At 47.5% G+C, this 23,977-nt stretch overlaps 3 protein-coding genes across 11 annotated transcripts; all 3 read right to left on the bottom strand.

Moving 5' to 3' along the window:
- On the bottom strand, positions 1 to 3,775 carry CUNH6orf136 (chromosome unknown C6orf136 homolog). 2 transcript variants are annotated; one of them, XM_019631813.1, is made up of 6 exons: positions 3,520 to 3,775; positions 1,788 to 2,186; positions 1,409 to 1,497; positions 1,020 to 1,220; positions 381 to 450; positions 1 to 303 (listed from the first exon to the last, which is right to left on the bottom strand). In XM_019631813.1, the coding sequence occupies exons 1-6, from the start codon at positions 3,589 to 3,591 to the stop codon at positions 190 to 192; spliced, it is 945 nt and encodes a 314-aa protein (XP_019487358.1). In that variant the 5' UTR covers positions 3,592 to 3,775; the 3' UTR covers positions 1 to 189. The 2 variants fall into 2 exon arrangements, with proteins under 2 accessions (XP_019487358.1, XP_019487360.1); XM_019631815.1 differs by having other exon boundaries at positions 1,788 to 1,843; positions 3,520 to 3,606.
- A 189-nt stretch (positions 3,776 to 3,964) lies between these two features.
- Positions 3,965 to 17,240, bottom strand: ATAT1 (alpha tubulin acetyltransferase 1). Of its 8 annotated transcripts, none has more exons than XM_019631805.1 (13): positions 17,089 to 17,240; positions 16,557 to 16,617; positions 16,363 to 16,454; positions 16,177 to 16,237; positions 15,942 to 16,055; positions 15,645 to 15,746; positions 9,977 to 10,022; positions 9,790 to 9,858; positions 7,995 to 8,066; positions 7,582 to 7,825; positions 4,814 to 4,893; positions 4,683 to 4,725; positions 3,965 to 4,326 (listed from the first exon to the last, which is right to left on the bottom strand). In XM_019631805.1, exons 1-13 carry the CDS (start codon positions 17,193 to 17,195, stop codon positions 4,152 to 4,154), a joined length of 1,266 nt encoding a protein of 421 aa, XP_019487350.1. In that variant the 5' UTR covers positions 17,196 to 17,240; the 3' UTR covers positions 3,965 to 4,151. The 8 variants fall into 8 exon arrangements, with proteins under 8 accessions (XP_019487350.1, XP_019487353.1, XP_019487351.1 ...); XM_019631808.1 differs by lacking the exon at positions 17,089 to 17,240 and adding an exon at positions 16,969 to 17,082; XM_019631806.1 differs by lacking the exon at positions 17,089 to 17,240 and adding an exon at positions 16,740 to 16,960.
- A 435-nt stretch (positions 17,241 to 17,675) lies between these two features.
- MRPS18B (mitochondrial ribosomal protein S18B) lies at positions 17,676 to 23,665 on the bottom strand. Its single transcript, XM_019631816.1, has 7 exons — positions 23,438 to 23,665; positions 21,717 to 21,825; positions 21,523 to 21,620; positions 21,327 to 21,395; positions 19,960 to 20,026; positions 18,814 to 18,873; positions 17,676 to 18,241 (listed from the first exon to the last, which is right to left on the bottom strand). Exons 1-7 carry the CDS (start codon positions 23,513 to 23,515, stop codon positions 17,949 to 17,951), a joined length of 774 nt encoding a protein of 257 aa, XP_019487361.1. The 5' UTR covers positions 23,516 to 23,665; the 3' UTR covers positions 17,676 to 17,948.
- Positions 23,666 to 23,977: the final 312 nt, after the last annotated feature.

Below are 23,977 nucleotides of genomic sequence, written 5' to 3'. Positions count from 1 at the left end.
TCATATTTTCACTTAGACTTTATTATTTACAAGTTTAATTATACAGCAGCTTTCCACAGCATGAGATGGAAAGGAAGGAAGGAAGGAGAGAGAAGAGGGGAGGAAGCTGGCCGGAGATTCTTGGCTGCTTCTACCTCCTCCTCTTGTGCGTAGCAAAGTCTTCAGTGCTGCTCCCACCCCAGATCCTGATCAGGCCTTGGGACACAAGTGTAAGTTGGGTTCTGGCTCTGAGAGCCCCAGAGTCACTAGGGCTCCCACAAGGAGCTTCTTCACAGGCGTTGGGGGTGAGTGTGAAGGCATCAGCTGCAGAGAGAAAGGTTACTGCCAGTTAGCAGGATGTGCTGCCCCTTCACACCGCACCACCCATCCCTAGGACTCACTTTGTCTAGGCGATGGCGACAAATGAGGCCACTGGAATTCAGGTGGAAGGTGGAATAGGCGTCATAGGTCCTGGTGAAGGAAGAGACTTACCAGGGGAGAAGGCGACTAGTCTCAAAGTTTAACTTAAACACTTGCTTAAACTAGTAGTTCCTTAACTTTGCTACATATTAAATCACCTGGGGAACTTTGAAAAATCCTGATGCCCAGGCTGCACCCTGTCCCAATTAAATCAGAATATCTGGCATCAATATCTTTAAAAGATCCTCAGATGATTCCACTGCGCAGCAAAGTTTGTGAACTGCTGTTTTGGAGGGAGCCTAACAATTTCTTGGGATTCTACTCTACCAGAAATTTACCAGATGCTTTACCTAAGGTTGTGAGGCTCAACTTAAGAGACAGGAATTTTCATTTGTTCAATAAGTATTTGAATACCTACTACGTGCCAGGTAACATACATGAAGAAGCTGAGTTCAGAGCTTTCCTAATATATTCCCAGTCCCTATTTTTGCTACATTGAAGTATATTAAAACAAGGAGCCTGCAGTCAAGTAAGGCAGATGAAGGACTGTCTGGGAGACTAGACCGTCAATCCTAAAACTGTATGATTAGGAAACTAACTGTAGTGTGGGTCCTTCTTACCGGTAAAGTTCTTCCTTGTCACGCTTGTAGAAACGCAGAAAGAGCATGTGGATGGGCAGCCCCACAAGCCGCCAGCGGGCTTGCAGGGTCCAGTTCTCAGGGTGGCGGGTCAGCTGTAGAACCTCCAACCGAAGTTGTGCAAAATAGTTCCAGGCCAGAAAGCGGCAGAGGGTCAGTGACAGAATATACAATGTCCGGCCCCTGTGAAGAAGGGATGGGAAAGAAATCTCACGATGGCAGAATCAGAAAACCAAACTGGCCTCATTATCTGAGGAATGGGGAACAATTGTAGATAAGCAGCCTAGGACCTCCTTTAGGATGAGAAAAGGATCAAGTATATACACTGGGTCCTTTTTCTCCCCATGGCCCACCCATGCCAGGATTCTCACTTGGTACGTATGTTCAGGATCTCATTGATGAATTCCACATCCGATGAGTATAGAGTATAGTCATGGGAGTGAAGGAAGAGATTGGGGAGCTAGGTGGAAAAAGAAGGCATCAGCCCAGTGGGAAAGAAAAGATGATCCTATATCTCAGTTTCCTATTTTCAGTGCTTCCTTATCCCCTCTGAGTGAAAAGTCATCTCCGGGCCGTTTAACTTCCCTTAACCCAAACTGAGGAGAATCTTTTCCTTGGGAAATGTCTGTAACGTATTACTGTGCTTGCCTTGTAGTTCCAAGAAAGAATCCAGTTGACTAACCCTCTACGTCCAAGTATTACCTACATTCCTTTCCATTGTGGATGAAGATCACTTTCAAACTAACTTACCTCTTGTCTCAGTCTCTCATACATGACAGCCAGGTGCTCCTCCATACTTGGATCTCCTGATGGAGTGGTAGGGGAAGGGCGGGAGGTCCCAGGGGCTTGGAAAGGTATCAAAGCCCCAGGATACGGGCAGGGAGGTCCCTCAAATAGGCTCCTGAGCCCATCCAGGCAGCCGCTATGCAACTCAGGTCCTGGTCCCTCCTCCCCCTTTCCTGGAGGGAGAACTACCCATGGTGAGCTGAGGGCCAGGACCTGAGGGAGAGGTAGTGGGAGAGCTTTGGGAAGCAGCCTGGTGGGAGGGTGTGGGGATCGGGGAGACCAAAAAAGAGAAGTTGAATTAGTAGCAGTTGTGGAGTTGGGCCAGAGGGGTGGGAATGGCAGGGCCCATGGAGAAAGCTGGTCCTAAGGAGGAAGAACAAAAGGGAAAAAGATAAGAATCTAGCAGCCTAATGCCCCTTCATCCAAACTGTGCCCCTTAACACGCTTGTAATCCCATCTGCTCCTCCAAACAGAAAAGATGGAATTACTAGAGGAAAATGGGATGGATTCACCTCTATCTCCTGGAGGAAACAGTTTCCTATGACAAGCACCTCCCCAAAACATTAGCAAATACCTTTACATTTGTTTAAGACTCCAACACTGTTTGGGGGCAGTTCGACCTCTCTTATAGCAAGGATCATATACATGTTTGAAGAATGAACAAATGAATGAAAAACAAGTTTTGTTGCACTGTGGATGAAATGGTGTGGCCGGTAACAACTCCACAATCAAGTGTGTGAAGCAGATATTGTACAAAGAAAAAAACATCCAACTGGAATAGGAGACATTTGTTTGGGTATGGAGTCTATCATGTATCCTTAGGCACTCTCATTCCCTATGCCTCAGTTTCCATTAAATGTCCTCTTATAAACGAGGATGACGAAGCCACATTCAGTTATGAGGATTATGTAAGACAATAAAAGTAATAAAACTTCGCGACCTATAAAGTAGTATATAAATAAATGGAAGCTATTATCATTTTGGGTCCCATCGACACAAGCCCAGGAGACTTAAAGGCTGGACTTCACTCTCCCTGGTTTACCGACGTGGAAACGGCGAGGAGGAGGTCACCCAGTCAGGCCTGACCCGAGTCCCTCCGCTTCCCCAGGAACCCCCGGGGGTGTTACTCCCGGGAAGGCGAGCAGGCCGCGTGGGTACCTCTGTCCTGGACTGTATCCCAGAGGCGCCGACTCCGCAGGGGGCGTGGCCATCTTGCCAGCCAGGGCGCAGGGGCCCGAACCCGGTCCACCCGGGCCGGCCTTCCTGCCAGGACCGCTATCCGGGGTCAAGGTGCGCGGGCTGCACAGCGCGCCCGCAGGTCTGTCTGGTCGGGGCTGGGGAACTCCAGGGTGGCGCCGCGGCCAGGCTGCGAACCTCTCCACCCCCTGCCCTTCAAATCACCTCCAGGCATAGGTAACCGCGGAGTCGCGGGCGACGTGCGGATGCGCCCCATCGCCCGACCTCCAATCCCGCCTGCCTACCCTAGACCCGGGAGAAAGGACAGCCGTGCACGCCAGGGCTGGCAGGGCCACCCACTTGGTCGCCGCGACCCCGAGCCCCTCGGAGCGCCACCTGGCACAGGTAAGAAGGGGCGGTGGGACGTCACCGCGCCTGCGCGGAAAGGGGCGCACGCTCCGCCCCACGCACCGGCTACGAGGAGGGTCTCTCCCCGCCCCCTCTTCCCCTCTGCTCTCACCTGGGGGTGAGCTTGGTAGGCCCGGAGGCAGGGGGCAAGACGCTGGGCCGCCCCCCTGCTAGGCTGGTACATGATCTTCCGGGAGTGGAGAAAGCGCCTCCTGAGTGCGGCCTTCGGCCTCCTCACGGGGTGAGCGCGCCCCAGAGCCGGCTTCTTGAAGGGGAAAGGAGGGGCGGGTGAGGGACTGAGAGGAGGGAAACGGAGATGTTGCGCGCTTGCGCACTGCGGCGGACTCCAAGGAGGCGCTGAGCCGCCGGTCTGTAGCAAGTGCGCCTGCGCTCCCTAGATCGGAGGCTACCATAGAGCGCCTGCGCAGTAAATTAGCGGTCGCGAACACTGCACCCGCACCGGGGACGCTTGCGCAAAAAGCTGGGCGAGGATGGGGGTGAGCTGGGTGCAAGGAGAGTGGGGAGAGATTGAAACAACAGTTAAGTTTCTCAGTAGCTCTCGTGATAAAAATAAATACTTTATTGCTCTGGTTAAAAATAAGATACAAATGATTTGGCGCTGAATAAGAAAGCCTGTGGAATGAATGAATGTATGAATGAATACATCTATTATGAGGGCGGGCTTTGGCTACTCCTGTTCAGTGAGAAATAATACTGACTTTGAAGGTGTGACGGCGGTTGCGGTCACCAAGGCCTGGTGCTGCGACGTTCCTGCAAGTTTCGAATGAACCTGGCGTTGAACATGTCCCCAGCCATTGTCCAGTACTGGGTTGGTGGGGCCTGTGCCTGTGAAGGAACTGTGTGCATGGGTTCCTCCCCATACCCATCCTGTGACAAGACCTGCTCCTCACTGGCAGACCTGGTAGGTAGGAGGTAGATGGAGAGTGGGTTATATAGAGGTACTGAAGTGACAATTAAAATCAGACTCTTCCAGGTCTATCTGGCTCTTACATAGCAGAGGATACATGATAGGGTATGAGGCTGGAACCATAAGCACTATGTCCAAACTTGAAACCCCTCAGACAGTGCTGAAGGGAAGTACCAGAATTAAACCAACGGGAAAGGGGCTTGTAGGATGTTAGGTAGAAGAATTTGGGGGAGGAGCTGGCGTCCAGTTTGGAAAACAAGATTTCAGAGGAAGGAGCTGAGAGTGATGTTAGGAAAGGAGACAGACAGAGGCAGTGGGCGGCTGGTTGGGGATAAGTGTGGCCTCACCTATTCTCTGTTTCCTGTTCCCCCTGCTTCCATTCTTGTTTGTCTGTGGAAATACCAGGCATGTGCATGGGAAAGCCGGAGTAGTGAATATGGCCTACTTGATTTGAGGGTAAGGAGGGATGAATACTTACCTGCACTGGGGGATGAGGAATTCAACCCCCCATGGCGGCTGTAGCAGCAGCTTTGGGCTACCAGCCCTGGGGGACTCCCCCTGTAGAAGAAATGGGAGATGATGGGGAAGAGGCTATAGGATGAAAGATGAGTGGGTATGGAGGAATCAGAGGAGGGATAAAAGGAGACAGCACAGGAACACAGAGAAGAGTAGTTATCCTTTCTATGGAATTTTAATCTAAGCTGTGCCCCAGAAAAGGGGAGGGAAGTTCATTTTATACCCCCAAAGATTTTCTGGAGCTATCCTGATTTGTTGCTGTATTATTTCTAGTTGGGGCAATGTGTTAAAAGTAAAGCTAAATGTGATGCAAATCATCTCATAAAAACAGACTCACATATAGGCTAAGCAAATTTGTTGGACCAGGTGCCCTGATGTTTGGTTTGGAAAACATGGTCATCTTAATTGTAGGGAGTAGCAAAGCTGAATTTAGGAGGAAAAGGAAGGAAGCCTTTGAAGAGATGTGACAGACTGTGTTGGGCCCTCAATTGCGGTAAGGGATTGTGTTGAGAAAGGTCCAAGGGGAGAGAGGGAGAGGGAGAGGGGAGGGAGGGGGAGAAGGGGAGAGGGGGAGGGTGAGAGGGAGAGAGAGTGTGTGTGTGTTGTGGGGGGGAGAGAGGAGGGGAGGGAGAGGGGAAGGGCAGGAAATCAGAGTGGGAAGAGGAATCCAGGGAACAATTGGGAGATTGTTATCAGGATGCAGTTAGTGGATTGCAGGGATATCGGTAAATCTCCACATCTCAGCAAGGGCTGGCCTGGGGTAAAGGGTGGAAGTCACTGGGGAGAGCTGGAGGTTTCCGGAGGGAATGGGAAAGTAGATACAGAAGCCTACACAGAGGACCAGCGCCATGAGAGGAGACAGAATCCGCAGAAGATCCAGCAATGAAGTGGGGATGGGCAGACAGACACCAGATCCTGCAAGGGGAGCTCTGGGACTCCTTGCTGGAACATCTGCAGGTCTCAGCAGTGAGGAAGATGAGAGGGACAGACGTCCCTAGATCCCAGGAAAAAAGCGGTGACACACAAATAAGGCTGAGACCTTAAGTTCGTTTTTTTTGGCTGTTTTTTTCATTGAAAATGTCCATTTAAAAAACACAAAGGAATTCACACTTTATTCAGACAACACTGAGAGGGAAAAGGAAAAGGGGAATGAGTCTGGAGAAAGGGAGATCCTGCTCCCAAGGATTTGGGGGAACACAGTGGGGTACCTGATCTACCATACTCTCAGAGGGTAGGGAGGGGGAAGGATGTTTTATACCCTGGATATGGAGCAGGGAAAAAGGTTCTTGCTATGGAGAAAAGAAGAATGGAAGGTCAGAGAAGGGTTCCCCATCATCTCAAGACAATCTCACAAGACAGGAATACATCAGCATCTAGCTACTGGGGAGGGATGGATGCGAGGGAGTTCTGGGAGCTAACAGATCCTTGAGACTCAGGCTTATCTCCTGAAACATGGCTAAGAGTGATCCCAGGGTGCTTGCTGGGATCTACTGCCAAGAAAAAAACTCCCTCACAGAATCTAGGTCTGGGGGAAGTGGTGGTGTCTTTAGACCCCCAAAGCAGACATTAGCTCGGGTTCCCTGACACACATACACAAAACATGTAATGAAGAGCTTGGCAATGTTGAGTGGATCCCTTTAAGGAGCTGGTAAGTCCCTGTCCTACTTGACTGCTCTGAAGCAGAGCTCATTGGCTGGCGTCAGCAGGCTGAAAGTAAGTGTGGTAGGTAGCACAAAGCCGTATTAGGGCCACTAGTAGACACTGTAGAGCAAATATGGGATTCACTCCATGGACAAGACTCCTTAAAAGGCTTCCCTGGCAGAGGAGGCCCTTGGACCTTCCATGGTATTCCAGAGTCTGACAGCAAGCCAGTGTGTGCTTCTCTGGATACTTAGTATGAGCTACCCAACCATGGGGTCTGGCAGCGATTCAGGCTGTCTGTGGGAGTGTTCAGAGACCAAGTTAGGAGAGAAGGGATGCTTTCTATGGCATGAAAAGCCACAGGGTATTAGGCCATCTGAGACCCTGACAACCTAGTTGTCCGAAAAGGGCAAGAGGGAATTCAATGTGCTCTGTCAGGTTCCACTAGATCCAGTGGGATGCAATGGAAGAGTGGGTCTGGGGTTCTCGAGGGGAGGGGTCTCTGCCCACCCAGGGTCTCCCAGGGAGGGGAGGGGGTTAGCTGTCTGTCAGTATCGACTGTCATCAGAGCGGGGAAGGGAACTGTGGAAGGATGTTATGGATAGGAGGCAGGGAGAGGGAAAAGGGGGGAAGAGAAAAACAGAAGTCAGAGGTGAAGAGAAAGCTAGGGAGAGAAATACAAGAGATACCCACTCCGCCTGCTTGATGGGCTCCTGCCACACAAGGCACTGACATGGCATCAGTGGCTTCCCAAACTGTGTCAGAGACACTGCCCTTTCCCAGCAAGTATTATACCATGATTTCCCTCCAGGCTTAGTTCCCCCCACCCATGGATCTGGATTCTTCCTACCTTTCCTCCCAATTCTCACTATAAAACTAGGGTCCCTAGACTCCCATAGAAAGTCCTGTTCTGCTCCCTCACTGTCATTTATTCCCAGAGCACTCCCTCAATTATTTTCCAATATATTCTCCAAAGGTTCCAGGACCCTCCAACCCACGTGTCCTATTGTTTCACGTCTCTGACGGATTCAAATGGCCTTTTGCCATTTCTAACACTCTTGAGGCTCCCTAGACTCCAACTCCTGTTACCTGGTGCGGCGACGCTGGGCTGGGCTGCCCCCAGGGTCGGTAGCCATCAGGAGGCGGGCAGTAGGATGTGGGGGGCAGAGGCGCAGGGAACGCAGCAGCTCCTGCTCTGGCACAAAGGGGCGGAGGGGACCCCGTTCTGGCGAGTTTCCTAGGCTGCTGGAGCGGGGAGGTGGGTGGACTGGAGGTGTAGCTCGGCGAGGGGCCCTGTTGAGGGGCCAAGGAGGCTCCATAGCTACCTTCAGAACTGGGGAGCGGGAGAATAAAGAGCAAGACAGAGAAAGAAAGGAGAGGGAAAAGAGTCATGACAGCCAAGATTAGGGTAGAAAAAAGAAGTCAGAGCCTTTAGGGGAAACAAATCGTTCCCTTGAGTTAAGGCCCCCCAAGCCCAGACACCCTACCGCACGCAGTCTTACATTCTCGGTCACTAGAAGAGTATGGCTTAATGTCGCCCTCTGCTCTCTTGGGTGGTAGCTTCCTCGCTGGAGCTGGTGGTGGTGAAGACACAGGCAAGGTAAGCATTAGGAGACACATTCTGCATTCCTCCCTCCAGCCCCCGACCCCAAACCTCTGCTCCCTGACACCACAGTTCCTCCTGGGGAAGGAGGAGAGCTTAATTCCATCACAGAAGCAGCAGCTCTGTGGCACTGAGAGGGAACTGGGGTCGGGAGTGATGCTGGAGCACTTCTGAGGACAGCCAGAAGGAGCAGGCCGAATGCACAGTTAGGGGGGAAAATCCAGGGTGTGTACTCTGGGGCCTGGGAGGTGCAGCAAGGGTGGCCAAGGAAGCTGAGCTCTTACTGTCAGCGGGTGCTGTTAGGCCCCCCTGGGGTTCTGGGGCAGTGGAATGGTCCCAGCTGGGCCAGTGAGGACCCCAGGTCCCTCGAGATGAGATGGACAAAGCCCTTGGTTAATCAGGAATTCTGTGGAAAGGTCAGGAGAGGTTGGGGTGGGCAGCACCTCTCCTTCCGGTGCAAAGATGGGAAGAGATTGAAAAAGGATGAGGAGAAAACATAGATACCTGGAAAGGAGTTACCAGAGTAAATGGGTAAAGTACAGCATAGGGAATATAGTCAATAATATGGTAATAACTATGTATGGTATAGATGGGTATTAGTCTAGTCAGAGGGATCACTTCCTAATTATATAAGGGTTTAACTACTATGCTGTACACCTGAAATTAATATAAAATATTGAATGTCAAAAGAAATACTGTAAGAAAATAAATAAAATAGAAAGCAGAGTAAATGAGAGGTTAACTTATTGTCCAAAGCTCTGTCTCCCATCTCCTCACTTCTCTACTTGCTCCCCTCTTTTCCCTCTCAAGAGGTTCTCCATTGTGGGTGGCAAATGAGACATTTCAGCAAGACCGTGAAAGCTTTTTCCATGGTCCCCCTACTGGGGACCTGCATCCTCACCGTCCTTACTGGCTCTCATTCCCTCACAGCCTTCCATCAGCAGGAGCCAGATCAGGGCAGCCTGGGACACCAACTGTCACGGATGTGAATTGCCTCAGCACTTGACACTGGCTGAAGCTAATAATTGGCACCAGACTGTTTTTGGGGTGGTGGCTGCCCCCTTTCCTGGCCATGGGCAAGGCGGGGGGGCTTCTGTGTGAGTGTGCACTGCGCAGCCAGCAGACGGCTGTGCTTCTCCACCTTGGGAGACAGTGAGGCAGGAGTGGGGCTCAGACTGGCAGGGAGCATGTGTGAGGATGGTCTAGGCAACCTGGGCAGCATTTCAGTACCTCCTAGGTCTGGTTCCTCCAGATCAATTTCATTATTTGGTTAGTAATGTTATAAATTCTGAGCATTCTAGTCTAAAACTAGTATTTAAACTTTGGCCATTCATATCACTATACTGTGAATGGAAATGGAAGGGCTGACTGCATATGTCTGTCCCTCACTGACTGATGGACTTGAGGGGTTTAGAAAGGAATGTGACTCTGGCCTATGTTTATGGACCTGAAGCGGCGAGTGACTCCACCAACAGCCACTGTCAAACAGGCTCCCAATGAACTTGCTTAGTTAAGTCTTGACAAGTTCAAATGCACTGAGCTCCCATGAGAGCAGAGGCAAATGGGTAAGGACTGCTGGACACTGGGTTGCTTTAGAATTTTTTCACCCTGCCCACAGATGACATGGTGCCCTGTGGTCTCAGGGTAAGGAGCCATCACTGCCCTATGGGCCCACCCATTCAGTGCAGCTTTACCAGCGGGCGAAGCATCAAGCACAGCAGCGCGAGAGTGTCGAGTCGCCCTCATAGAGGGAGCGGGGGGCCCTGTGAGGAAGGAAGTGGTGGTACCCCTCAGTGCGGGGCCAGTGGGACCAAGAATCCAACTTTTTCCTTTCCCTCACCCCAAGTAGTTGACCAACACACACGAGGTGAGAAAACTTACGATGCTGATGGGCAAAGAAGCCTTCGAAGATCACAAAGTTGTTGACCTATAAGACAAAACAAGCCAAATACAGTTGTCCATTCAGCAGCTCAGAACGTACTTGGGTACAGAACCCCGTGCGGGAACAACCACAGTGAAAACCCAGCCTTCCTGTCCTTAACAGACTCAGTCACATTCAGACCCTGATAAGCTGTACCCAAAGTTGATGTGGAATTGCAAAGGATTTCAAATAGCCAAAACAATCTTGAAAAAGAAGAACAAAGTTGGAAGATTCACGCTTCCTGATCTCAATATTACAAAGCCACAATAATCAAAGATGGAAATAAACCCATGTGTCTACAGTCAATTGATTTTCGACAAGGGTGCTAAGACCAATGGGGAAAGAATAGTCTCTTCAACAAATGGTGCTTGGACAACTGAAAATCCACATGCAAGATAATGAATTTGGACCTCTATCTCACACCACAGACAAAAAAATAACTAAAAATGGATCAAAGGCCTAAATGGAAAAGCTAAAACTATGAAACTGTTAGGAGGAAACACTGAGGAAAATCTTTATGACTCTGGATTAGGCAATGATTTCTTAACTATGACACCAAAAGCACAAACAACAAAAGGGAAAAAAAACAGATAAATTGGATTTCATCAAAAGTAAAAACTTTTGTGCTTCAAACAACACTATTAAGAAAATGAAAAGACAACCCACAAAATAGGACAAAATATTTGCAAATCATATATCTGGTAGGGGTGTTGTATCTAGAATATATAAAGAACTCTTATATGAGGGCCAGTGACACTGCCCTCTACAGCTAAGATGCTGAACAACAGCTCAACCTGGAGCTGGGCTGCTGTGAGTCCCCAGCGATGGAGTAGGCTGCAGCCCCTGCTGCAGTGGGTTGCCATGGGCTACCGTATGTAGCCAGCAGCCAGTGTGAGTAGCCAGCAGCCACTGTGAGCGGCTGGTCCAGAAGCCGGCAACTGAGCTGCCTCGCCCGGGAAGAGCGGAATGATGGTGCCAATTTGGGCCAGAGAAGCAACATCCCCCACAACTAGACTGAAGAACAAAAGGACAGCAGCTTGTCTGTTCCCCTTCCCCCAATTCTCCAGTGCTGTTCCCATCCCCCAATTCCCCAATAAAAATCTTTAAAAAAAAAGACACACACACACAAAAAAGAACTCTTATAACTCAAGAACAAAGAACACAACTTAAAAATGGGCATAAGACTTGAATAAACATTTCTCTAAAGAAGATATTTAAATGGCCAGTAAACACTTGAAAGGTACTCAATATCATTAGTCATTAGGGAGATGCAAATCAAAACCATGAAGAGATACCACTTCATACCCACTAGGATGATTATTATGTTTTTTAAAAAGGGAAATAACAAATGTTGGTGAGGGTGTTGAGAAATTGAAACACTCAACCGTTGCTGGTGGAGATGTAAAATGTTACTGTCATTGGAAAAACAGACACAGAATCACCACATCACCAGCAATTCCACTCTTAGGTACATACATAGCCAAGAGAATTGAAAATACAAGTGCAAAAAAAATCTTATACACAAATATTCATAGCAGTATTAATCATAATGGACAAAAAGCAGAAACAACCAAATATCAATTAGCTGATAAATGGATAAACAAAACGTGGTATACCCATACAATGGAATGTTATTCAGCCGTAAAAAGGAATGAAGTACTGACACATGCTACAACATGGATGAACCCCCCCCCCCCAAACATTATGGTAAGTGAAAGCCAAACACAAAAGCCACACGTTGTATAATTCCATTTATATAAAATGTCCAGAATAAGCAATTCCAGAGAGAGTAGATTATTGGTTAACGGGCTGGGGGAAGGGGAATGGGGTGTGACTGGTGAATGAGTACCATGTTTCTTTTTGGGTGATGGAAATGTTCTGGAATTAGACAATGGTGGTAATTGCTCAACATTGTGAATATACTAAAAACCACTGAATTTTAAACAGTTAAAATTGTGAATATTATCTTAAAAAACCCAGACCCTACTTTCAGTTTCTCCCGAGACCCAGACTAATGAAGACACAGTGCACAAAATGTCAGGGAAGGCATCCAAAACTGTCCAAACAAAACCTTCAAAACAAAGCACATTAGCAAGGCCAAATGGTTTGAATATACAAATACTGAGAAAAACTAAGATTTCAGTAGGGTTCAAATGGGTGGGGTTGTCGCAGGAAGACATGCTGGAGGACAGGGCACCACTCTGATAACTACTAACTCATCATTTTAGAGTGATTTCATTATATTATCACATTCAGTTTCGCCTTCACAACAATCTTTGGAGTCACTATTTTAAAGAAGAGTAAAAAATGCTTGGGAACATAGCCTGCCCAAAGCCAAGTAGCAACAAGTGGCAGAGCTGGGCCTCAAGCCCCAGACTCCTGATTCTAGCTGCAGCATTTCAGTCCAGTGTAGTCATTAAGAGTGGGCTATGTGAGGGGAGGGGGGTTGTCACTTTGTGAGGGGTGAAAAGGATAACTATTGCATTCTTTTGTACACCTGAAACTAAAAAAAAAAAAAAAAGAACGCCAGATAAGACAACCTTCAAAAAATAATAATAAGAGTGGGCTATGGGTTTAAATTTGAGCTCTACCAATTAGCTGTATGAACTTTGTCAAGTTGCTACTCTATATAAACCCAAGATAATAGCACCTACCTCAAAGAGAAGTACAAGGATCAACTGAGATAACTTGAGATAACGCATGTAGATCACACAGGGCTCATGAAACATTAGCTATTATTATTTATACTTGATATTGTTCTGGTCTTACACGTTACCTAGGTAATGTGTTTGCTGCCAAATACTGTGCTCCTTCCACTGCTCTCTGCTGCCTCTTAAGGGAAAAACAGACGTGGGAGGACATTCCAAGTAGCCTCTGCCTATCTCCTGCCTTGACCTTGCTGTAACGTTTGCCAGCCCACCCTCATCCTCTCCCCAGCAAGCACATGCCCAGTACTCCAGCCACTCCAAACTGCTTGCAGTGCCCTGACAGGTAGTTTAATACCTCTCTGACTTTGCTCATGCTGGTTCTTCTACATGAAAAGCAGTTAGCCCATCCACTTCTGTCCCTCTGATAAACACTCACCTTTCAAGGTTAAACGTAAGTCAAGCCTTTCTTTACCCAACTTCAAGCCCAAGGTAGCACTCACCACCATGTCCTTATGCCCTCTCTGTAAGCATGTCTGTCAATTAAATTATGTTACCATGGATTAACTGTCCATGCTCCTTCCTATCCAAGGCGAACTTGTCAGCTCAATCCCCAACCCTTCCTACCCAATGACATTGCTTTGGCAATTCTCCCCATGTTCTCTGACATCATCCAATTTTCTTTCTACTGAATCATTCTTAGGCTGTTAATTCTTCCAACTGAAAAGAATCAACCTTCTCTTGATCTGCTTCCTCTCTAGCTATTGCTCTATTTCTCTGTTCACCTTAAAGCAGCATTTAAAAGAGAGGCCTGTTCTTATTGTCTCCAGTTCTTAGCTTCTCCTAAACTGACTTCCAAGCTTCCACCCACTACTGCACCAAAATAGCTCATCAGTGGCCTCAAGCAGCTAAATCCATCAGTCACTTCTCAGACCTCTTCTTATCTCACTGATCAGCAGCATGTGACTCAGTAAGCCATCCCTTTTTCCTGGAAACACTTTCCTCACTGGCCTTCCAGGTCTCCCTACTTTTAAGTTTTCATCTACTTCACTATTACTCCTTGGTCACACTTGCCAGTTTGTCCTCTTCTCCCTGGTTTCTTTAATGAGTGCCAAAAGCTCAAGTCTTGGGACTATTTCTCTATTACTCCTTGGTGATCTTATCCTGTCTCATTGCTTTCAATACCCTAGGTATGCTGAAAACTTTCCACCCCAAACTTCTATGAACTCTAGGGAAATACCCAACTGTCCACTCAACCTGGACTTATCACAGACATCTGCAATTAACATATTCAAAATGGAGTCCCACTACTTCCCCCAAAACTGCTCTACCAACCATCTCAGCTAATGCAACTCTATCCTTCCAACTTTTCAGGCCAATAGCTTGGGGAATCATCCTTCACTCCCTCCTTCTTTCTTCACAGAGAAGCTAACAGGAAATCTTATTTCCTTTAATTTCACAATATTTAAAATTTGACCACTCCTTACCATCTCACTGTACCATCTTGGTCTGAGCCATGACCATTCTTCATCAGGGTGGTTGCTTCCTAAATGGTCCACTTTCTTATGCCCTCACTCCCTTTCTGCTTATTCTTAACAGCCCTTAAAGTAGTCTGGTTAAAAGCAAGTCAGATCCTATCATGTCTCTGCTCAAATCCCTATGATGGCTCTCCTTTTTTCACTTAAGAGTAAAAGCCAAAACCTTTGAAATAGGCTTTAAGGCCCGAAATGTCCTTCTTCCCACGTTACAGCTGATCTCATCACCCACACACCTCTATCACTCATGGTGTTCTAGTCATACCAGCCAATTCACTCTTCCAGGCATAAGGCTACTTCCTGGCCTCTGCACTAGCCATTGGCTCTGCCTGGGATGCTCTCCCTCAAGACATTTCTTGGCTCTTATTCTCACCTCCTTTAACTTATTACACAGATGACACTTCTTTAGTGAGGCTTCCCTGCTTATCCAAGTGTCTTTCCTGCTTATCCCATTTAAACTTGCAATCCCACACACTCCCATCCCCTCGTGGCACTCTCAAGCCCTCTTGCTGGCTCTCATTTGTCCAGAGCTGGGGTCTGCAAACTGCGGCTTGTGAGCCACATGCGGTTCTTTGGGTATGGTCGGTCTCAAAAGTTTGCTGACCCCTGGAAGAGCCAATCCTGTCCCTCACAACAATTTAAAAATTATTCGAGAGCCATAAATATATTTTTACATAATCACCATTATGTGAATAATATCTTTTACAAACTTTATAAATGAAAACTATGATACTTTTATTTTCATTTTCAATTTTACTGCAAAGCCACATGTACATATCCAAAGAGCCGCATGTGGCTCGTGAGCCGCACTTTGCTGACCCCTGGCGGCTCTTCCGTCTCAAAAGTTTGCCGACCCCTGGTCCAGAGCACTTATAATCAACCATAGTATATACTTGTTTATTATGTTGTTTGTCTCCTCAACTGGAATATAAGCTCCACAAGGGCAGAGACGTTTATCTGTTTCATTGAGTAAAGTATTCCTAATGCCCAGAACAGTGCCAGGTGCTCAATAAATATTTGTTGAATGAATGGATAGCATCAGTAACATTACATTGCATTTACTTATAAACTAATCACCTTCCCCATTATAGACCAAAGCTCCCTGAGGACAGGGAATGTGTATTATTTTGCGCCCTTAATAAATGTTGACTGAATAAGTAATGGGCTGTATAAAAACAAGGAGAAATGAGCTGGCTATGTTTAGGTCACAAACATATTATTAGGCATACAAAACAGCCATGATGAAGAATCAAAATAGATGAGAGTGAAATAGTAGCAGAATGAGACATGGTTATAAAAAAAAAAAAAAAAAAAAGCTTAGCTGTATAAAATGAATCTTATATAATAAGGTATAAGGAGTGCTTGGAAGGTGCCACTTCTTTGTCCCCAAATAATAAATAAATTCAATGTGAATGCTCAGTGGAGATTTAGCCTCTGAAACCTCTAACCTGTGGGACTGTGGTCTCCAGGTTGTAGTGTTTATTTAGGAACTTCAGCAGCTTCTGTGAGGGTCGGTCAATGGCCAGTTGGTGTGGTTCAACTCGCTCCTTCTGCAGGGAACAGGAGACTCAGGGTAGAAGGTGTGGGGAGAACATGCTGACAGAACTCAGGAGCCTGGGAAGGGATCAGGAGGATAATGGGGACATGGGGGGTGGGAGGGTGGGAGGCAGGGGCTCTGGCAGGGCTCAGAGCAAAGGGGCCTTCGAGCTCCATTTTGGACAGACTGGTGAAGAGATAAGTGATACCTGCAACATATACTGGAAGAGTTCACGCCCATGACCATGGCGTTGAAGTGACTCATGGATGTAAAAGTCCAGGATGCAAAGTGGTTCCACCTCATTGTGAGCCTCGCGATCATCCTAAGAGGAAAAGAACAATAAATATCTTTTAGAACCAAGACAGTGTTGCCACCTCCCAAACTCCAGCATTTCTGACTTCGGGGATCAAAGCATATGAACACTGACTTCCAATGACACTCACCAGTACAAAAAGTTTCTTGTATCCAACTTTGAGGAAGCCAATAATGGCTCCTTTTCCAGCCCTATAGGATGGGAGAAATAATGAACAAGCTAGTAGCAGCTATCTGAAAGAAACAGAGTCAAAAAAGTGAGAAGGGCTGGGGGAGGAAGGGATTAAGCACAGGATGGAAGAGCATCTGGTACTCACGGTCGAGCTGAAGTGTCTTTGAGCACATACATGACATGACGGTTACTCTGCATCCTGGACGCACTGGTGATGGGGGCAGGAAGATGCTGGGCCTGCCAGGGAGATGAAGACAGACTTTCAGCAAGTTCTTTCCAAAGAATCCAGGCCTCCCTTATCTACTGTCCCCAGAGAGGCCTCTAAAGACTACCCAATACCTTGGCAGAAGCCTTGCCCAGTTCATCTACAATGGTCATAATTTGCTGCTGCAAATCAACACTAGAGAGAGAAAGGAGATAAGAGTCAGAAAATCACTGAATGAGAGGGCTCTAAACAATCACTACCAGGGAAACTGGACCCCAACCCCAACCCAAGTTCAGCACTTAAGACTCTGACTTTACCTTGGAGTCTTCCAATCTGACTTTTCCACCCCATCCCTCTGGAACCCAAACTTGTGCCCCATCTCCTTTCAAAGTGGCCCACTCCCTCCTCCCCTGAGGTTACTGTGGGGAAGCAGGAAGGACGGGTCAACCGCATCCTTTGGTTGGGATCACATATTTGACCAAGGGGTGAAAAGTCATAGATCCAAGCGGATCAATCCCACTAAGTCTAAGATCAAAGGTCACCAACTGGGCGAACCAGGACATCAAAAGGAGCGGTCAGTCCTCAGTGAAAAGGGGGCGTGGTGCCTGGATCAGGTTTCTAGAGGAACCCGGGGAGAATGGCCTTGGGGTGGGTTTAAGATGTCACCGGGCTGGCGTTGTGGTTCCGGGTCGGCGGGCCGGGGGCCGCAGGTGCTGGTCCAGCACCGTGATCCGCTCCGGGAGCAGCGCATCCACGTCGAACGGGAACTCCATGGCCCATTGTGCATGGGCACCCCACCCCACGCAACGTCACTTCCATTCCTCCCTCGTCGCCCCGCCCTTTGGAGTCTCTATTTCCTGGTTGAGCTAGGAGGGGCCGGCTTCTCCTTCCCCATGGTAGCGGCCTTTGTGGAGATGTTGCTGCTGTTCTGCCAGACCAGTTGTACCTTAGCAATGCTACTCTCCCCACCACTCCCAAGGCAGGCGGGGCCCTAGCAATGCATTTTTCTCCGGCAGACTGTCTTATTCTTCAACCCTTTAGACCCTAGTGAATAGGTGGGTATGGTGGGAACATTGCCTCAAGCACAGGGGTCCCACGCAGGTGATCATGACAGAATACCACAACTGCCCATTCCAGGTGGCTTCTGGTCCCATAAGTGACTGGTTGGGCTGGCTCAAGCCTAACCACTCCTCTCCCCATAACAGCACCCATTTCCCCCACAGGAATGGCATTCATCTGAAACTCAGCCCAGAGACAGGAGATACAGCTTTATTGTGGAAAGGCCAAGTTGACAGAATGTTGAGTCCATCTTTTTACACTATTGGGGTTAGGGTTTCCCATACATCTGTAGTGCCCTCCCTCAGCCTCAGATGTATTTATCCCCTTCAACAACAGTTATTTCCTTTCTCTGGCCTTGGACCTGCCATTGGCCACAAAATAAACACAATTCTGAAGGGGAAATCCCATCATGTAATTCCTAGGTGTTAGCTCCTAATCCCTCAGGAGCCCTTCCCAGTCTACAGCTCCTACAGAGCACTCTGGGGGTCCGCCTGCTCAGTGGAGGCTTCAGCTCGGCTTGTGAGTGGCACCTCGGGCATTGACTCAGGTGGGGGGCCACTCTCTTCTCCGAGATGGCCTTGATAGAGCCGGCGAAGGCGAAACAGCTCTCTCTCTGGCGGCTGCTTCCATCTGTACCACGGGTACCAGGGGTCCCCTGAAACCAGAGTGGGGGCTGGCGGAGTAACACTCACAGCTCCATGAGAGTTACTGAAGTCAAGATCCCGAGGTTCAACCTGGGGAATGTGGTAACTGAGGAGACCTACGGGATTAAAAAGAGAGAAAGTGAGGGATGGGAGCAAGGTAGGGTAGTTCAGATTAAGAGAGACAGTAATGAAAATATGCCACAAAGGGAGGAAGGGTCCAGTCAGAGCCACTGGGTACATTTATGCACGTTGTACACTGCACAAAGGCCAACTGGCCAAGTGTGGACTGACACACTGCCTGCACTTCCAAGCTGTGCATCCCTGCACCAGGGCTATGCAGCAGCATCTGCCCTAATGGAAGGGTACCTTTTCCTAATTTGTGCAAAGGTATCATGGAGCCCAGGGCCAGAAATTTATACAAAGATCCTCTATGATCTAGCTACAGCATTGAGACCAATAGTTATAAAATAAAAGGGGGCAAAACAGGAAAGAGGGGGAACAAGGGAACAGGACAATGATAAGGTAAGAGACTCGGGGGAGGGAACAAGGGACAGTGGAGTGATGAGATTCTTGGGAAGGGGATGTTGGGTGCTAGTTTCTCGGACAGGTGGGAACATTTATACCTATCCAGCCCCCAGTCCCTTCCTGAAGCCTAACAAAACTGCTTGGTGCCCCTTCTCACACTCACCATGATCCCTGGCTTTCTGGATAGCCTGGGTCAACTTCTTGTGCTGCTTCATACAGACTCCTGTGGGAAGAAAAAGGTAACTCAGTGCTCATTATATAAGGGACAGTAAATAAAGAATAAAACCTCTTCTACATAGTGATAGGGGGCTGAATTTGGAAGACCTGGTTCTATCTATCTTGTGACCCTATTCTCCTGACTCCTCCATGGGCCTGTTCCTCCATCTGCCCAACGAGAAGAATCCTCTCTTTCTCTCTCTCTGAGATGGGATGAAAACTTAGGGGAGTCTAGCCACTGCAGAAAAACCATTTAATGGTAAAGGCTCCAAGGCAGGGAGCAGAACACAATTCAAAGGGCAAGTATGCTTAATTAAAGTGTTGGGTAGGGCAATTCACAGAGAAACATTCAATAAAGAAAGTACTGCAGGTCTGGGGAAGCCAGCCTCAGAGAGTAGCAAATTAGTTTCTTCAGATTTTTACAGCTTGACAGGAATTCAAAACTCCTATTTAAAACTTCCTGACAAACCGAACTCCACTAATCATGCTGCCATCTCCAAAACCGTAAGTCCAGGTTATTCTTTGCAAATTTATCTTGCTTTAGAGCAGGGGTTGGCAAAATTTTTGGTATAGGGCTAGGTGGGTCCCATAGTCTCTGTCTCAGTTACTCAATTCTGCCATTTGTAGCCTGAAAGCAGTTGTAGACAATATGAAAACAAATGGACACAGCGGTGAGCCAGATTTGACCTGTGGCCATGATTAGGGATAGATTAATCGTGAACTGTTAAGCTTTCAATTCCAAATTTGGGAAATCTAACCGAATTGTCAATGGTATAAAAGAACTTATGGGATAGTCAATTTCTGAGAAAGCCTTTTGTGAAAGCGGAGAGACCCTAAAGAAATAAGCATCACTATTTATTTTTAAGAGCTACATTTAGATAGTTTGCTTACAATGACACTGGCCTGTAAATTCTGTTTACATGTAACTGTTTTAGCACGTCAGTATACCCATTAAGCCAAGATTTCCAAAAGGTTCAATCACACTTTTTATGCTTTAGTAGGAACCACCAAACAAATACCTGTTATCTGACTGAATAAACGAGAAGTGCTCCCAAGAAAAACTATTCTGCTTGTGACAGGAGTTTAGGCTAACCTGTGTATGGCGCATGGAAGATGATACCCGTGTGGGCGCAGACAAACTGTTCCAAGAGCTTCACATTCTGTGGGGGAAAGTGGTGGAGAAATGAGGGAGGGAGGGGAGAGCACCAAGACCTTTAGAGACTGAAAATGCACAATCCCTACACACCCCACAGACGACCTTAACCCCTCTGTCTCTCCAGATGTTACCCTCCTTCATGTCCCAGTTTTGGCCCCATCACTTTATTGAACACATTGTTGAAAACCCCAGCAAGTGTTTCCCGTTTCCTGGTCCTTCAACCATTTCACATGTGCATCTTACATTCTGTCGCTGAGACTCATTCAGAATTCTCTTCCACAAGGGTTAGGCTCTAAAATCAGCCCTCATGCAAAAAAATTGGGGACAGTTACGTGGCAATCCCTGAAATCACCCAGAAAATGTAGTATATGTTATAACGTGCGTGTATGAATGATTAAGGTATATAACAGCATGCTGTGTATAACGTATTTATTTACTCAGATCAAATTCAGTGTTAATTATATACACTGACTCTCTGCTGCAAATTAACCACAGGAAGTGAGACCCAAGGAAAAAGCAGGTATACTTGTGGAGTGGAATGGCAGGCAGAATCATTTGTACTATGAAATTTGTAATCTTTCTCTCTCTTGTTATGTGATTATAAACTGTATAAAATTGGTTACAGTCCCTTTTTATTAACCAATCGTACACAGCTGAAATTGAGAAGTCACCCACTGGGCTCCTCCACAACTTGTGTCAGAAGGGACCTGAGAACAGACACCCTCCTCCGCTGACTGATACATGAATGCCCTCCAGCATCCCTGATGACCAGCCATTCAGCTTCTGATCTAACGCCTTCACTGCAAGCTCAGTTTTATAAGGTTTTTGAATTTTTTAAGGGGCAAGTCCTGTTCTCCTCACAATGAAGGCTTTAAAAAAAAAAATTAGTCTCTATATTGTGCTTCATGTATCTGCCCTCCAGCTGCAAGTCTCAGAATGCCACCAAACAGCAACATGACAAGGAAATAAAGAAAACCTCATAAAAAACTAGCCCAACCTACTTGCTAATAATTGTGATGGATATAAATAAACCTTTGGGCGTTGCTCTCTCATCAGAAATGGGATTTTTTTTCTTCTTCCTGCCAATTCAGGCTATAAATTTCACAGGTATGGGATGAAGTTTTTCACTATAATCCACAGCAGAAGGCAAAAAGCTAGAAGGAGGGATGTTTTTATAGTGCCAAAAAGCCAGTGCAAAATGGACTATCAGGTGCCGGGATATGAACAGTGGAGCACCTGCGGAAATTTCTTTAACATTACAAAGAGGCTTCAAATTCTTATTCTGGAAAAAAGGTTCTCCTTACCCTAAAGTCGACATGCAGCTTGTGATCCCGGCAGATAGGGCAGGGATTCCCAGCAACTTTATTTTTACGCTGTAGAGAGAAGAAACTGGCAGGTAAAGATGTTCTAAGCCTTGTCAGAAAAAGTGCTGCTGCCACTGTCACTATGGTCTCCACCCCCACTTTATATCCCATCCATGTACCACCCTTAGAAACTCACAATACATGTCTTTCGAGTCCGCTGTGGGGGTACTCCACCTTTGTGGTTCCGACGGTAGTCAGCCCAGATGGGGCGAGAACCGTAACGGGTCTGGTATTCTGAAATGAAAGACCGTACAACTAAGAATACAGCAGGTATCTCTGCCCATTTATTTCAGACCCCACATAACCCTCTACTTCACCACATAGAGGTACCTTCCGAGTCCAGATATTTCCAGGGTTCATTTTTATAAGGGGAAATGGGAACCGGGGGTAAAGAATTTTCCTCAGGGGAAGCTTCAGTGCAAAGAGTCTGGAGGGGAACCTATAAAAGGAGGGCAAAAATAAAAAAAATGAATTCAAGGAAGGGACCTGATTATTTTGCTGCTGATACTTCAGGGAGAAGGCGCATTCACACCCATGGGGTTAATGGAATATAGCAGGAATACATATGGAAGGTAGCATTTTTGTTGGGCCATTTTTGACATCAACAACTGGATCCTGAAAGAGAAGTCAACGTTAGAAGATAACTAGAATAAGTGACCGAGATACAATCTTATTTGAGAGGACAACTTAAAAACATGGCACATATAAGGTATTCATACTTGGGCTGACCGAGTGGCACGTTGGTTAAGAGTTGGCTTGGGATGCCAGCTCTGACCAGCAGGGCCCCATTTGGATTCCACATGAGGGCCAGTGACACTGCACCCTCTACAGCTAAGATGGTGAACAAGAAGTAGCTTGACCTGGAGTTGGGCTGCTGTGAGTCACCAGCGATGGCGTAGGCTGCAGTGAAGCTGCCGTGAGTGGCCGGCAGCCGGCGTGACCTGCCAAGAGCCACCATGAGCGGCCGTTCAGGGCCTGGCGACCGATCTGCCTCACCTGGGAAGAGTGCAATGATAATACCAACATGGGCCACTGAAGCGGCATCCTCCACAACTAGACTGAAGAACAAAAGGACAGCAACTTGTCTGTTCCCCTTACCCGATTCCCCAACGCTGTTCCCCTTCCCCAATTTTCCAATAAAATCTTAAAAAAAAAAAAGATATTCATGCTTTTTGAGACCAATTGAGTCCAGTGGACGGAAAAGGGTGAACTAAGAAAAAGGGAGGATGTCCAAGAGCTTCTTAGAAATGTGTGGCAGGGAGAGGATACATAGGACAGGTGAGTCTCCAACTCAATCCAATCCAGAATCAGAGCTGCCCAGTTTTATATAAAATTGAAGGTCAACATTCCATAGGGAAGAACAAACTTGAGTCCTAACGCTAGCTTTAAAGCTACCAGGGCTGTTATTAAAGCCATGGTGACCCATCACCACTCTTCAGTCCTACTTTAAGGAGTGGCAGCTGGGCAATCCTTCCTATCTCACCCTGCCCCACCACAAACCTGCCCTGCCCTACCAAGAACCTCCAGGGGTGGTGAGTACATAAGGCTGAAGAGAAACCTCAATCCAAAAGGCTGAGTTAAACTCTCATGTATGCTCTGATAATAAACTGATTTAGTGACATAGACTACTGAGAAACCTGTTATCAGGTCGAAAGAATGTATCCTGGCTTTACTGGGAGATCGCAAGGCTGGTAGAAAATAGTGTCCCTGAACCTAAGGACACTGCAGGGCATCCGCATAGTTTAAAAGAGTTGGCTGTGCATGACCGAGGGGGAGGGGGTCCATTCCTTCACTTATTTAGCCGAGATGTTAAATTGAGAAGAGGATGAATGTAACCCTGTCTCTTTGCCCTCGGCTCGGGATTTTAAAAACGCACGGAGATTTGAGGAGGGTGAGGGGAAAGGGTGACTGGTGGCAACAAAAGTGTTGCCTAGACAGCCGAGGTATAAATACTTAAGAAAGGCTCCGCTCCTGGATTCTAAGACTGGAGCGACAACCTAGAAAATATATAACTAAGGTAGAGTTGTACAAAATGTGCTCCAAGGAGTTACCTGAACTCTGTAAGCATCTCTGAAAGACCAAAAGCTAGGAAGGCGCCTCAGCAGCGTATTCAATACGGAGGCCGCCATCTTGACGTACGACCGAAGCAGGACGTTACTGGAAGGCGACTGCGCATGCTCCAGGAAACTGACTAGGGTAGGACCAAGGACGAGCCTACAATGCGGAAGGCAGCCACGCACTTGCGTCAGGACGGAAGCGAGAAAGGGGGACCATGGGGAGAAGCCAATTTCAACTGCGTCACAATAAAATTCGGCCTCAAAATTGAATTTTTGCTGAATCAGTCACTACGATCTTTAGAACTCATACTTAGAGTTTGCCTTTTAATCAATTTTGAAGGCGATTTTGACCGAGATCCTACCACTGCGCCTGCGCACACCCAGTTCTACCAACCCAGGCTGAGAAATGTTCTTGAGGGCGGAAGTGGCGGAAACAGGAGAAAAGGCGGTGCTAGGCTGTCAGGTCACGCGCACGCGGCCCCCACACCTTCCCCCAGGAAGGAGGCGGAAAAAGGTCCCTAGCGTGGCGAGGAG

The sequence above is a fragment of the Hipposideros armiger genome, unplaced genomic scaffold (genome assembly GCF_001890085.2).
Source record: "Hipposideros armiger isolate ML-2016 unplaced genomic scaffold, ASM189008v1 scaffold_1050, whole genome shotgun sequence".
Taxonomy (NCBI): Eukaryota; Metazoa; Chordata; class Mammalia; order Chiroptera; family Hipposideridae; genus Hipposideros; species Hipposideros armiger.
Note: the sequence above shows the minus strand (reverse complement) of the source record. Positions and strands in the feature narration are given on the sequence as shown.